This window comes from Phlebotomus papatasi, chromosome 2 (genome assembly GCF_024763615.1).
Source record: "Phlebotomus papatasi isolate M1 chromosome 2, Ppap_2.1, whole genome shotgun sequence".
In the NCBI taxonomy this organism is placed as follows: Eukaryota; Metazoa; Arthropoda; class Insecta; order Diptera; family Psychodidae; genus Phlebotomus; species Phlebotomus papatasi.
The window spans coordinates 65,881,944-65,894,518 of NC_077223.1; the positions used below are offsets into that span (position 1 = coordinate 65,881,944).

At 31.1% G+C, this 12,575-nt stretch overlaps 2 protein-coding genes across 3 annotated transcripts in view; one reads left to right on the forward strand and one right to left on the reverse strand.

The window, feature by feature from the left end:
- Nucleotides 1–12,575, reverse strand: part of LOC129803884 (protein bric-a-brac 1-like) — a 372,561-nt gene that overhangs the window by 30,144 nt on the left and 329,842 nt on the right. The gene's annotated exons all lie outside the window — the stretch shown is intronic.
- On the forward strand, nucleotides 8,737–9,316 carry LOC129803912 (uncharacterized). Its single transcript, XM_055850791.1, has 2 exons — nucleotides 8,737–8,867; nucleotides 8,932–9,316. Exons 1-2 carry the CDS (start codon nucleotides 8,796–8,798, stop codon nucleotides 9,178–9,180), a joined length of 321 nt encoding a protein of 106 aa, XP_055706766.1. The 5' UTR covers nucleotides 8,737–8,795; the 3' UTR covers nucleotides 9,181–9,316.

Genomic DNA, 12,575 nt, shown 5'->3' on the forward strand with positions numbered 1-12,575 from the left:
TGCTGCTCAAATAAAATAATAATCGTAAATTTTAAGTATTCATATGAATAGCATACAATAATTTTTTTTTGAAAAAAGGCATTTTGTACCAGATTGGATTGTTGAGATAGTGAAATGTTACTGGAATACATAACAACACAAGGGATAAGTTTATCATGCTTCAAAAAATGCATGAAGCTGTAATTTATCTTCTTGCAAAAGCTGAACTTCAATTCCCTATTTTAGGCCCCGCCCTCTTCAGGTGTTATACCCAGTCAAAGTTAGAATTTAATTGTGGGCAGGGCCTAATTTCTAGTTGGCAAGTATAAGTCAAAGCTTTTTATGATCAATTCGGGGTTTTCAATGACCAAATTCAAACAATCGCCCAATTATTTTTTAACGATAAATATGTTTTTTTAAGATACAATTTTTCGTCAGTATATTAGTAAATTGGTAAATAAAAAATTCAAATTAGTTAGTAAAAAATTCCATATGGTCGGAAAAAAAGTAAAATGTGATCGTAAACTGAAAATACCATGATGGTTTACAAATTTCTCATTTTATATACCTTTTTCAAGAATATTTCACAAGTTTTGGACATTCCCATATTCTAATTTTTATCTTGTTTATGTACTTACTTAAAATAACTCGTATTGACCAATTTTATCGAAGTATTGATCTGTTGCATACCATTTTATATGGCCAAAAGTGTTTATATTTTTTTCGATAAAACTATACGCTCTTTATAAAAACCGCGAAAAGAAACTCTTAATGTAGAATATTTAAATACAAAATTGAGTTTATTTGAGATGAAGAAAAAGTTAATAATACCACGCCCCTTCAGAAGCAGGTTCCAATTATGTAATTCCCTCAACTATAAGGGCCGCTTTTTTCCCACTTTTTGATATTATGGTCAAATTAGTTGTAAAAGATTCTCTTAGAATTTTAATTACGGATGGAACCTAAAGGGTTTTCTCATAAAAAATAAGCCCCGCCCACAGGTCATAAAAGGTTGGGGGTACAAGTTAAAAAACAAATACTCCAGGTCGTAAAACCAATAAATAAATTACAGAAAAGAAGTTACGAGAATATAAGTTTATGCATTATTGACATAACCCACATGAGTACTTCTCAACAGTTTTTAGGGGCGAATGAGCACGTGTTGGACAGGGAACACTTTAGTGGCGATTTTGTCAAAATATTGAATTTATTTAATGTATCTAATAAAATGCTAGTAACATGACATGTTTTCTTTGAACTACTTTTAAATGGTACCTATTAGTCATGACATAAGTTCTTAAAGTGGCAAGTTCATTTTCTCAAAAGAAAGTTCAAAGTTTGGGTCAAAAAAAGAAAATTTTTTTATGGTGGTCCTTTCAATATATTTTCTATTGATATGATTTTTCTCGTGAATTCACGATTTTCTTTTTAATTAAAAGTTTTCAAAATATATCACTTGTTTATTACCATGTTTATATCTGCCCCGGTCTCCCCTATATGAGGCCTTTCTTACGGATTTAATCGGTGTGCTTACAACCGGGATTTGATTCTGAAAATGTCTCAACTAAAAGTTAAACTGGTTTCTATTTGCACAAAAAGTCGTTTATGGTCTTGAAATTCGAAATTCAAACACAATTTCGAATTTTTATACCAAAAATTCACGCAAGGTTATAAAAATTTATAAAATACCGCAGTAAGGTCAAGGGAATCATTCTGTGATTATTAAGGTATTTGATAACGGAACAGGAATATTATATCCATTATACTTCTCGTTATTTTCATTTTCCTTACAAAAAAGTGGAAACTGACGCATGTTGACACTCGCGACACTTTGAAATTCGAACAGACAACACGTCAGCCACCATATGGACGAAACTACACTGAGAAAAAAGAGGGTGCGATTAACTTTTTTTCCTCATAACTTTAACACTTTTTAGGTGTAAAAATATATCAACATTTTTTAATGTTAATTTTACACCTTTTTAAGGGTAAAATTAACATGAAAAAGGGTGACTTTAACACCCAATACACCTAAAAAGGGTAATGTTTACACCGATTTCGGATCAATACTGCAGGGTAAAATTAACATTTCCGGAATGTTATTTTAACTTTTTCGGATTTCTCTCAGTGTAGAAGTAATAATGCATTTTAATTTGGTTTTCGCAACCGATCTTCAAATGTGTATCCTCTTGGAGAAGCTTCGGCTGTAAACGCTCTAAATAAGCAAAAAGTTTGTTCTTTATCTTTTTTGAAATAGATTCTCGAATCTCTCTTTAATTGGCGAATTGACTCTTGTAATTAGGACGATTTTATCATATCAGTGAAGTAGTTATATTGTTTAAGTATAGTAGTTAGTTTAGGATATTTACAAAAGCTTTTTTCACCCGTTTTAGCAACAGGACAATATTTCTTCTGTAACAGTAGTTGAAATCAGAACGGAAATCTGATAAATTTCTTAACATACAACACAAAGTTCTATGATAATGTTCTATGTTAATGTGTTTTAATAAGTAACAACTCCATCTTCTACATTACGATATTCATATAATTTCCATTCACATCCTCACTACTTTCTCTATTACTACTCGAACTCAAAGAGCGAGAATTTATATAATCAACTTTTTTTCAACTTGTGATACGGCTAGAGGCCAAACGGTAAGAGGTTTCGACTTTCGGTCTTCGATGACCCCCATAAGTCAATATCCTTCCCCTCCAAAAAAAGATGTTTTTACTTTATTTCGAAAACTAACCTAATTTTTTTTTCATTTTCGAAGTTTTGGAGGTAGTCAAGGTGAATATTTCGTCCTTAAATACCTATGTTCGAAAAACATTTCGATATCAAATTTTCGAAAGTCAAAGTTAAACTAATTTGGAGGGTTTATTTTTCAACCGATTTGCTTAAATTTAGACTTTTTTGAAAGATCTTGAAATTTTCAAACCGGTTGCATCGGACTTAATAGGTAAATGTACTCGTAAATGATATACCTTTCTGGGATTTATTTTTTATTTGTTCATATGCTTGTTACTCATGCTAACATATTCTAAAATGTTCTTTTCTTAAGCAATTTTTTATTTCGGAATAGCTTTTTTTATTAAAATTATGAATTAATTTAATTAGTAGTAAACCGGTGTGTATTCAAAAGGATGCGAAAAGATAATACACGGAGAACATTTTTTCATGAGTTCGAGTACTCCACAAAGCTGGGACGCTTTGCCCTCGCTTTTTTTTTAAATACAAAGAGTAAAGAATATTAAAAAAAAATAGTCGAATAATAAAAAGTTCGACTTGAAAACAAAGTTGAAAACAAAACTTGAAAACAAATATTTTACATCAAAAGAATAAGCTGAGGAAAGTGATGTTTGGTTTAGAAAAATATATATTATATATTTTCGCATTCTTCAAAACTTGAAAAGAAATCCACCCAAAAGTTGACTTATGATGGTGAAACAAGAGATAAAGAGGAAAATGTATATTGAGAAATCATTATTATTTTACATTTAACAAATTCTTTTTTCTTGCCTCTTATTTTTTGCTGCCTCCTCATCTTTCGCATCTTGCGGAGGAAATTGTGCGTGTGCGAGGGAGAAGGCAAAAAAATATTGGTTTATCTTCTTTTTTTTTCTTGAAAGGAATAAAAATATGAAGTTGTGTGTATTTATTTAAACAGACACTTTTATAAGGAATTGCTCCTCTCTCATGGTTGCCTCAAAAATAACCATCAACCATCTCGCATCCATGCCCGCTTCTTTATAATTCCTTTGAAGTAATACACAAAGTAATTATTTACAGTTGATGCATGCGGTTGTTTATATATTTTATAATTATAAAGTTATTAATAGAGATTTTTCGTATATATATTCATTTCTTTCTCCATGGGAGCGACTGTTGGTTCAGATAAAAAAAAATCAATTTTATTTTAACGAAAGACTCTCTGTGCGATATTTTATGTCTCTATTCTCACTTATTGCATCTTATACTGGCCCTTTATTACATCTTCTATCTCTTCCCCTAACACTCCCATTTCTGGGAAGTTATTTAGTGTAAAAATTTTACCATATATGCAAGACAGGAAAAATATACACAAAGTTGAATGTTAATGGAAGAGAGATGACAAAAATCCCATTTATTGCTATATTAATTATCATTAATTCTCCCTCTTGTCTCAATTTTCAGATTTGTCCCATGAACATTCCTCGGGAGAAATCCCACCATGGGGCATTCGAAAAAAGAGAAAAAAAAAGTCCGACAGAAACTTCAATACATGCAGCCAGTGTCAGAAAAAATAAGACCCAAATGGATAAAAATTCTTGAATTTGTTTTAAATTAAGAAAAAAAAATCCCTTCGAGTGAATTAATTAATATACAAAATGCTGTAAACATATCGAGAAATGAGTTCGGAAAGGCAATTAAATGCTCAGAGTCTCTAATGGCACAAAGATGTGATCGAGAGAGGCATTAAAGAGTGTCGGCAAGAGTTTGTGCTCCATATTAGACAACATTTTCCAAAGTGCCAATCAAAATCTAATTATCTTCAATTAAATTGTCTTATATTGCCACTATTGAACAAAAAAAAACATATCTACATAACATATTATATGTGACTCTTGATTCTATTTGAATTCTCTTTCTGCATTTCATTCTGTTTTTTTTCTCTTGTAAATAATTTCTCGTTAATTTGTAAATATAGGTATGTAAAATCGTGCAGTAAAAACACTTCTGCAATTCTAATGGATATTTAGTTCTCACTATATTAATATTGAAAACATAATAATTTAGACGTTATGTCAACATAGCATAAAAGAGCTAATAAAGCTGCCTAATTGATAACCTCTCCTATGCTACGTTTTGTGAAATTAATAGAAATATCCTACCTATAATATGGATAATTATAATATTTCTTGAACTCAAAATGGACGGCAATATAGTCAGAGAATTGGTTATGGTCCACTCCGTCCAGTCATTTGCCTATACCTATAATAGTTTTGCTCAATTAAAATAAAACGTGGACTAAAATTTGTCTTAAGCAGTCTCTTTTGATGTGAAGGAGCAATTATGGCATCTTCCTAAACCGCTAAATACATGTAAAATTCATCACTTATGATCACTTATTTCTCGATCATTTGTAGACATTCTGACACTGAGAGAAATCCGAAAAAGTTAAAATAACATTCCGGAAATGTTAATTTTACCCTGCAGTATTAATCTAAAATCGGTGTAAATATTACCCCTTTTAAGTGTATTGAGGGTTAGAGTTACCCTTTTTCATGTTAATTTTACCCTTAAAAAGGTGTAAAATTAACATTAAATAATGTTGATATATTTTTACACCTAAAAAGTGTTAAAGTAATGAAGAAAAAAAGTTAATCGCACCTTTTTTTCCCAGTGAACTTATTTTAATATTCTGATGAGAAAGCATTGTTTTAAAACCAATATTTGAAAAAGAATTAGAAAAGGGGTGGCAAAGCGTCCGAGACTCATTGAAATCTGAAAATAAGTGAAATCGCTAGGGCCAATTTTGTGCAAAGTTAGAAAAACCGGAGGCAGCCAAAATCCCGAACGTGAAAATCCTGAATACCAAAATCTCGAAAGGGCCAAAACCCCGAAAGCCAAAATCCCGAAATCCAAAATTCCGAATGCTCAAAATCCTAAAATTATATGGAGGAAAATGTGGAGAAAAATTCCGCAAGACACAGGAAATTTCCCTTTGCTTCCATCCAGCGTGAGTGCAATCTTGGGAGTAGCTATGACACTTTTAAGAATTCGGGATTTTGGCATTCGGAATTTTTGCTTTCGGGATTTGTCTTTCGGGATTTTGACCAGGACGCGAATAAAATTTGGATTGTGGAAACAGCTATCTCATGGAGTTTGAGCAGTTAAAAAGATTTGTTTATCATTTTATTGCTCGAACTCAAAGAGAGAGCAGTTTATAATCGACTGTTTTTCAAACATGTCATCGTTCTGGACCTTCAACGGTAATATATAACAACTTGCGGTCTTCGATGTCGCCCAATAAAATAAACGTTATCTCCGGACTCTTTTTTGTTTGTCCTCTCACACCGCTGTAACTCCTCCAAAACCATGTTTTTCCGGTTTTTCCCAAAATTGGTCCAAGCTTTTTAAAATACATTCGGATATGTCTTAGAGGTAGTCCAGGCGAACATTTCGTCCAAACATACCTACACTGAGAGAAATCCGAAAAAGTTAAAATAACATTCCGGAAATATTAATTTTATCCTGCAGTATTTATCCGAAATCGGTGTAAATATTACCCTTTTTAGGTGTAGGGGAAAGTCGTCTGCCTTTAAATGCAGCAGCCTTCAAATGTTGCGATTTTCTCGTTGTTCTCAAAAGCATAAATTATATTCTATTAACTATTAGGTAGCTATCCATCGTCCTCACAAATCATCAAAAAATGGAGAGCCTAGCTCCTATTTCCTAGATGCTAGATCAAAAAAAATGAAAATGAGCTCTAAACTGTAATTTTGATGTTCCACAAATCATGTGATTTTTCATAGTAAAAATCATTTTACAAATAAATCTTCCATTGTGAGACATAGAAGGTTAATCAGGCTTAATATTTCTGTTAATACATTTTGGTTCAGATGACACAATTTTTGTGGGTGGCAAAAATTTGAAAATATCACCCTGCAGCAGCCTTTAAATGCTAATGTCGTGTGCCTTTAAATCCTATCTTTCCATACATCAAAACATGTGAAATCGAACTCCTACTTTTCTCTGACGAACGTCATACAAATACTTATAACCTGCTATCTTGCTCCGGCCGGGATGTTTCAAGTTGACAATTTTCAACTTCAATGGCTTTTTCTTCCAAATTTTCATGTGCAAAACAGTGCTTCAGAAAAATGTGAAGAAAAGTTATTGTTTAATGTCTTTTGACTGCAGTGATGATTTTAGTGAGTGCGTTAGGCTTCAATCTAATCATTTATAGCCCATTTAGTTTTATTGATTCAATATTCTCAGTGAAAAAAAAAACATTAAAAGGCAGCTGCCTCGCGTTTGAAGGCAGACTATGCCAGCTGCCTTCATACAAATCGACATCACTTTTTTAATTTCCTCAGAAGGAAAAACTGAGGACTTGCGAGTGCTAAATGAGGTAATCATATACGCCGAATGAACAAGAGATTTTTTTGGTGTAGTAGAAAATAAAATCCATTTTGTGGATTCTTCAGAAAAAAATCTTAAATTTGAAACTCCATTTTTCGTTTGAAGGCAGACGACTTTCCCCTATTAGGGGTTAAAGTTACCCTTTTCCAAGTTAATTTTACCCTTAAAAAGGTGTAAAATTAACATTAAAAAATGTTGATAAATTTTTACACCTAAAAAGTGTTAAGGTTACGAGGAAAAAAAGTTAATCGCACCCTCTTTTTTTCTCAGTGTATGACCGAGAAATTCGCCATTTTGAATTATTAAAGATCAACGGTAAACACTTTTTGGAGGGCTCATTTTTCAACCGATTTAATTCAATTTGATTTTTTTGAAAAGATCTTGATATATCTTATCTGGCTATATCAGTTCCGATCGGTAATAAATTGGTCAAGTAATCGTCATTGATTTATTTTTCACAATAATTATCCCTTTTTATTTGTACGTAAGCTTGTTACTAATGACAGGAACATTATAAAATGCACATTTTTAGTTTTGTAGTTCAGAATTGTTTTTCGATTTGTGAATGGATTCAATCGTTAATAAACCGGTATACACCCGAAAAACATGCAAAAAGATGATTAACGAATAACTCTATCTCGTTACTTCGAGCATTCCGTAAAGCTGGGATGTTTTGAAACGTTATTTTGGGTACATTTTCGAGTTATTGAAACCTTAAATTTGTGGAATCCGAAAAAATAAAATTAAATAAAAATTCAGAATGTTTAATCTAATATAGAAGGACCAAACATCTTTACGTTGTCTTATATTGTAAAATTAGAAGATTGTCCGAAAATTTTCAGGTAAAGCTTTAAGCCGTAGTTTGCTATCTAACGGATTTGCCGATTCTTCAGCTTTTTCAATATTCCCAAGAAATACTTTTATTTTTCAAATTAAAAGAATTCAAGTTTTCTCGAAAGCCTTTGAAACTTTCTATGAAAATTGAAGAATTGAGTTCTTTTAAATTGAAAAGAAAAAAATATATCTCTGACAAACACCAGAAAGCTAAAGAGTAAAGCTTTAAGCTCTCTTTGTCATGATATTGAGAGAAAATAGGAGGAAACTAATTTTTCTGGAATATCAAGGAAATCATGAGTCCGAACATTTTGCAATGTGCTTTTTTCACTCAAATTCTAATGATCCATTACTCTTAGCAGTTCTGAAAGATTTGAGTAAAATACTTAGAATTTCACAATTTTACAATGCTTAAATGAACATTGAAAACAATATTTTCATTGCATTGTTTTTTTCACGGGAAACGCACGTGCAAGATAAGGTTATTTTGGGAATTGTCTTATATAATCTAACTTCACATTTGCAACAATAAATCTTTCAAGTTTAATATTGAATATCTCGATGAGAAAAATTAAAAACAAAATTAATTTTTTAGTCGGTATGATGCTTGAATAAAATTCCGAGTGGGAAAATTTCTATGGTAACAACAAATCAAGAACCCAATCTATCCAAAAACACAAAAGATACTGACTTGTGAATTCTGGACTCACAACAAACCCATCCGTTTTATTAATTATTATGCCTTGATAAGACATTTTTATCATTCACTATCTTATCATTTGCCTGATAAAATGGGTCACATTGCCACCAAAAAGAGAGGTTGACGAAACTTTTAGTACAGTTCGAAAATCTCCCGATGCAAGTGTTTTCCCTGGCAGAGAGACTTATGGTTGTGTTTGCGTGCGTCTTACTCCTTCTTGTGCTTTTGGTGAGTGATTCTTTCAGAACTATATAAAATGGAATAAATTTGGTGACGATATGTTTCTATGTAGTTACTCATTCATTGGTGTATCAAACAAGTTCGTCAATATCGCAAGAGACAAGTGGAAACAGAATCCAATGAGTTGAGTATCTATGTCATTGAAGGAAGTCAGACGCGGTCAAATCAAATCCAGGAAGCTCCATCATTTGATAGTGTCGTCTTCAAATCTGATGGTCTTCCATCCTACGAAGAAGCCATTGCGTACCAACGAGACAATAATAGTCAACAAGATGGAAAGACAATGCAATCTTCTTGCTAAATTTGCAAAATTAACCAACAACATGAAGAAAAAGGAAAGACTGTTTTTATGTGAATACAATAAAAGCTGGTACGTTTGAGGTTTACATCTCGAAATCTTATATGCGATATTTTATTAAATAATTTTCTATCCATCATAAGTAGACTTTTTTCCATCATCACTTGTCTACTCCGAGCCCCGCCTCTCCATCTTAAGTGTATAAGCAATAGAAACGCATTAGCGTATGGCATAGTAAAACTTTAATATTATTAATGTCGACTTAATTAATGCCATATGCAATTAGGGCCTTTCAATGTGCAACACATAACTCTCCAGTACCATAAACTAATAAATTCTTCAGACACTATATTATATTTCACATTTTATTGTAGCTGGAATTGCAACTACAGTGAAATTCAATTGTAGATTTTATTATATATTTATTTCCAGCTGAGGAATATTGCGATTGTTATATATCGAACCTTTGCAATCGAGAGGACATACTTCCATATTTTTAGATGTTTTAAGATTTTCAAATTTTTGGTACCTTTGGAAAACTACCTGAAGATTTTCATTATTTAAAAATTTAAAAGTTCATTGGAATTAGATAAAATTAAAAACAACTTGAAGAAATTTATTTATTACCAATTTAGTTTTATTTACTAAATAAGACAATGATTTGACATATTAAACTTAAATATTTCAATTTGAAGATATAAGTACTTAGAGATTTGTCTACGAATTACGAAGTGGAATAGAAAATTTATTCCGTTTTTAATCTTATTAAATATTCAATTGATTACTGATTGAGAAAAAAGTATACTATAGAGTGTAATGTACTAAACTTCGGCCAGATTGCAATATCGTGCACTGCTTTTCTTCCTCAAATTTTCATAGATTATTAATTTTTCATATTCTAGAGATTGTATAATAAAAAAAAAATAACGAAAAGCGTTCCTTCTACGAACGAGATGATGTGAAAAAGACTTTGGAAGAATTCCGAAAGAAAGAAGAAACTATGAAAATCAAGGTGTCCGAAATATTATCCAAAGCAATGTTTAGGGGAAAGCGCGCTACCTTCAGACGACTGAAGCTTCGGACAATTAAATTTTTTTCCATGTTCCTTATGGATTTCACTCATAGCTCTTTTCTGAAAATATGAGGCATGAACTAGCCATTAAAATATAATATTATAATGGGGAAAATTAATTTATAACACAATGAAAAAAAATGATTTGTGCGAAGCATAAATCGTCCGAAGTTAACGCGCTTTCCCCTATATTTTTATTTACTTTAAAATGTATTAAATATAGTTTAAAACAAAAAACAAAGACAATAAACCATCTACAAAAGTTCACAAAAACACTCCTGAAAAATAAATAACAAAAAATTGTAATTTTTAATAAAGATATTACGTTTAAAACTTAAAACTTGCAGCAACGCAGAAATTTGGTACATTTACCCTTATTAATAGAAATATAAGAGAAATTTGTCTAGTATTAAATTATACTACTACTTAAATTGTTTACTTTTTGCAATACACTCCTGTAGATATAGAATAAATCTTTGTTCAACTGTTTAAAGAAACTTAAGAGGAACAAGATAATTTTTTTTCTAATTCCTTATAAATTTGTGAATTATGTCAACTAAATATAACAAGTAATCTAGCAAATTAATTACTGTGAAAATTCTGTCTTTCTTGATTTGTAACATTTGTAATCAAATTAGATACGTGTCCTGGAATTTGTAAGATCGACACTGATTTGGAAATGATATTCAGGATGTCTTATAATATATAACCTAATACAAAAAATTGTAATAGCACTGGCATACCTGTTTTTAAACGGTCTGTTTATATCAAACGAAAATGAAAATTAAAATTTCAATTTCAAATTCAAAAATTTCAATTTGAGAAAGAGGTAAACTTTCAACCTATGGAATATCACTAAATTGAAAAATGCGCGAAAGTGTCACAAGCATCGAAAAAATATCCGTGAATTTTTAATAAACATGCCTGAAGTTTTCGAAGTTAAAATATTATAACTAAAAACTCAGAACAGTTACTAGTGCCATTCGCGGGAAAATGAGTGCCCTCAAGCGGAGGAAATACTATCATCAATGGATTTTTGACTTCTTTTCTTAAAGCAAACATTTTTTAAACAATTCCAATTATAAATCTACTAAATAATATCTGAGAACAAGGGTTAGATAAATGTGCCGCTCACGGTTCACTCGAGTACTGATCTGTCGATCTCGTGCCGGTCTGCCGCAAGTAAGTTTACAAGATTAGTGTTTCCAGAGCACAGTAAATTAAAATTTACTACTGACTGGAATTGCCTGTAGGAAATTTATAATGTTACACGAGCTTAGACAAACGATATACTTCATAAGAGGCAACTGACAGACACTTAAATCCGCCGATTTTTCGCTAAAAGTGTGCCGATCTACCGATTTTTGTGAAAGAAAATGTCATGTTCAACATGCCGATCTGTCGATAATTGTGCTGATCTGTCGATTTATTAGCGCAAAAACGCTAATCTGTCGATTTTTACCTTCAAATCGGTACAATTTTGCCAATTGCCGCTCACGGTTCACCCTGAGAGATACTTATTCACCCCTTGTCTCAGAACGATAACTTAATAATCAAATGTCAACATAGTGCTGAAACATAATCTAACAGTGAGCCTTCAAAAATTCAGGAATTTGAACTTTTCATTTAGTAAGAACCCCATTACAGGGTATTTAAATTAAAAAAAAATAATGTTTCACATACCTTATCTTAAGAAATTACAGTTTTTCCGTTTTTATCATTAAAAGTCTTTTTTATAATTGTTTTTTTTTTTAACTGTAAGAATTTGGATTTAATAGAATAGTAAATTAAAAGTTATTATCACTTCTAGGGCTTATTACGAATTTTTCCGGAAAGAAAAGGATTACAACATTTTGGAAGAGAAAATAAAACAAATTTTTAGGGTCATAATGTACGTATATGACTGACACATCCTTAAAGGGTTAATAGAGAACAACGAATCAAAACAAGTGAATTGAAGTAGTACAAAAAATATAAATATTTTTGTCCATTTTTTTGTACAAATCGTAATATATCTTCATGATTTTGTCTTTATGTTTGAAATTGTTTTTTTTTAACAAATTATAACAAAATCTTAATATTATGGTAACATTGTCAACGTCAACTATTTAAAATTTATTACATGTTATTCTGAGTAATGAGCTAAAATTTCACAATAATCATAATAGTCAATTGAAAAAAATGTTCTTTAAATTGAGAAGTTGTGCCTCTTCGATTGCAAATCAGCAATATGGAAAGAAGGCGAATGAATGGCAAAATTGATGAATAATTGAAGGAAATAATACAATCAATATATTCATGAAAAATAAGTAACAATCGACAAGTT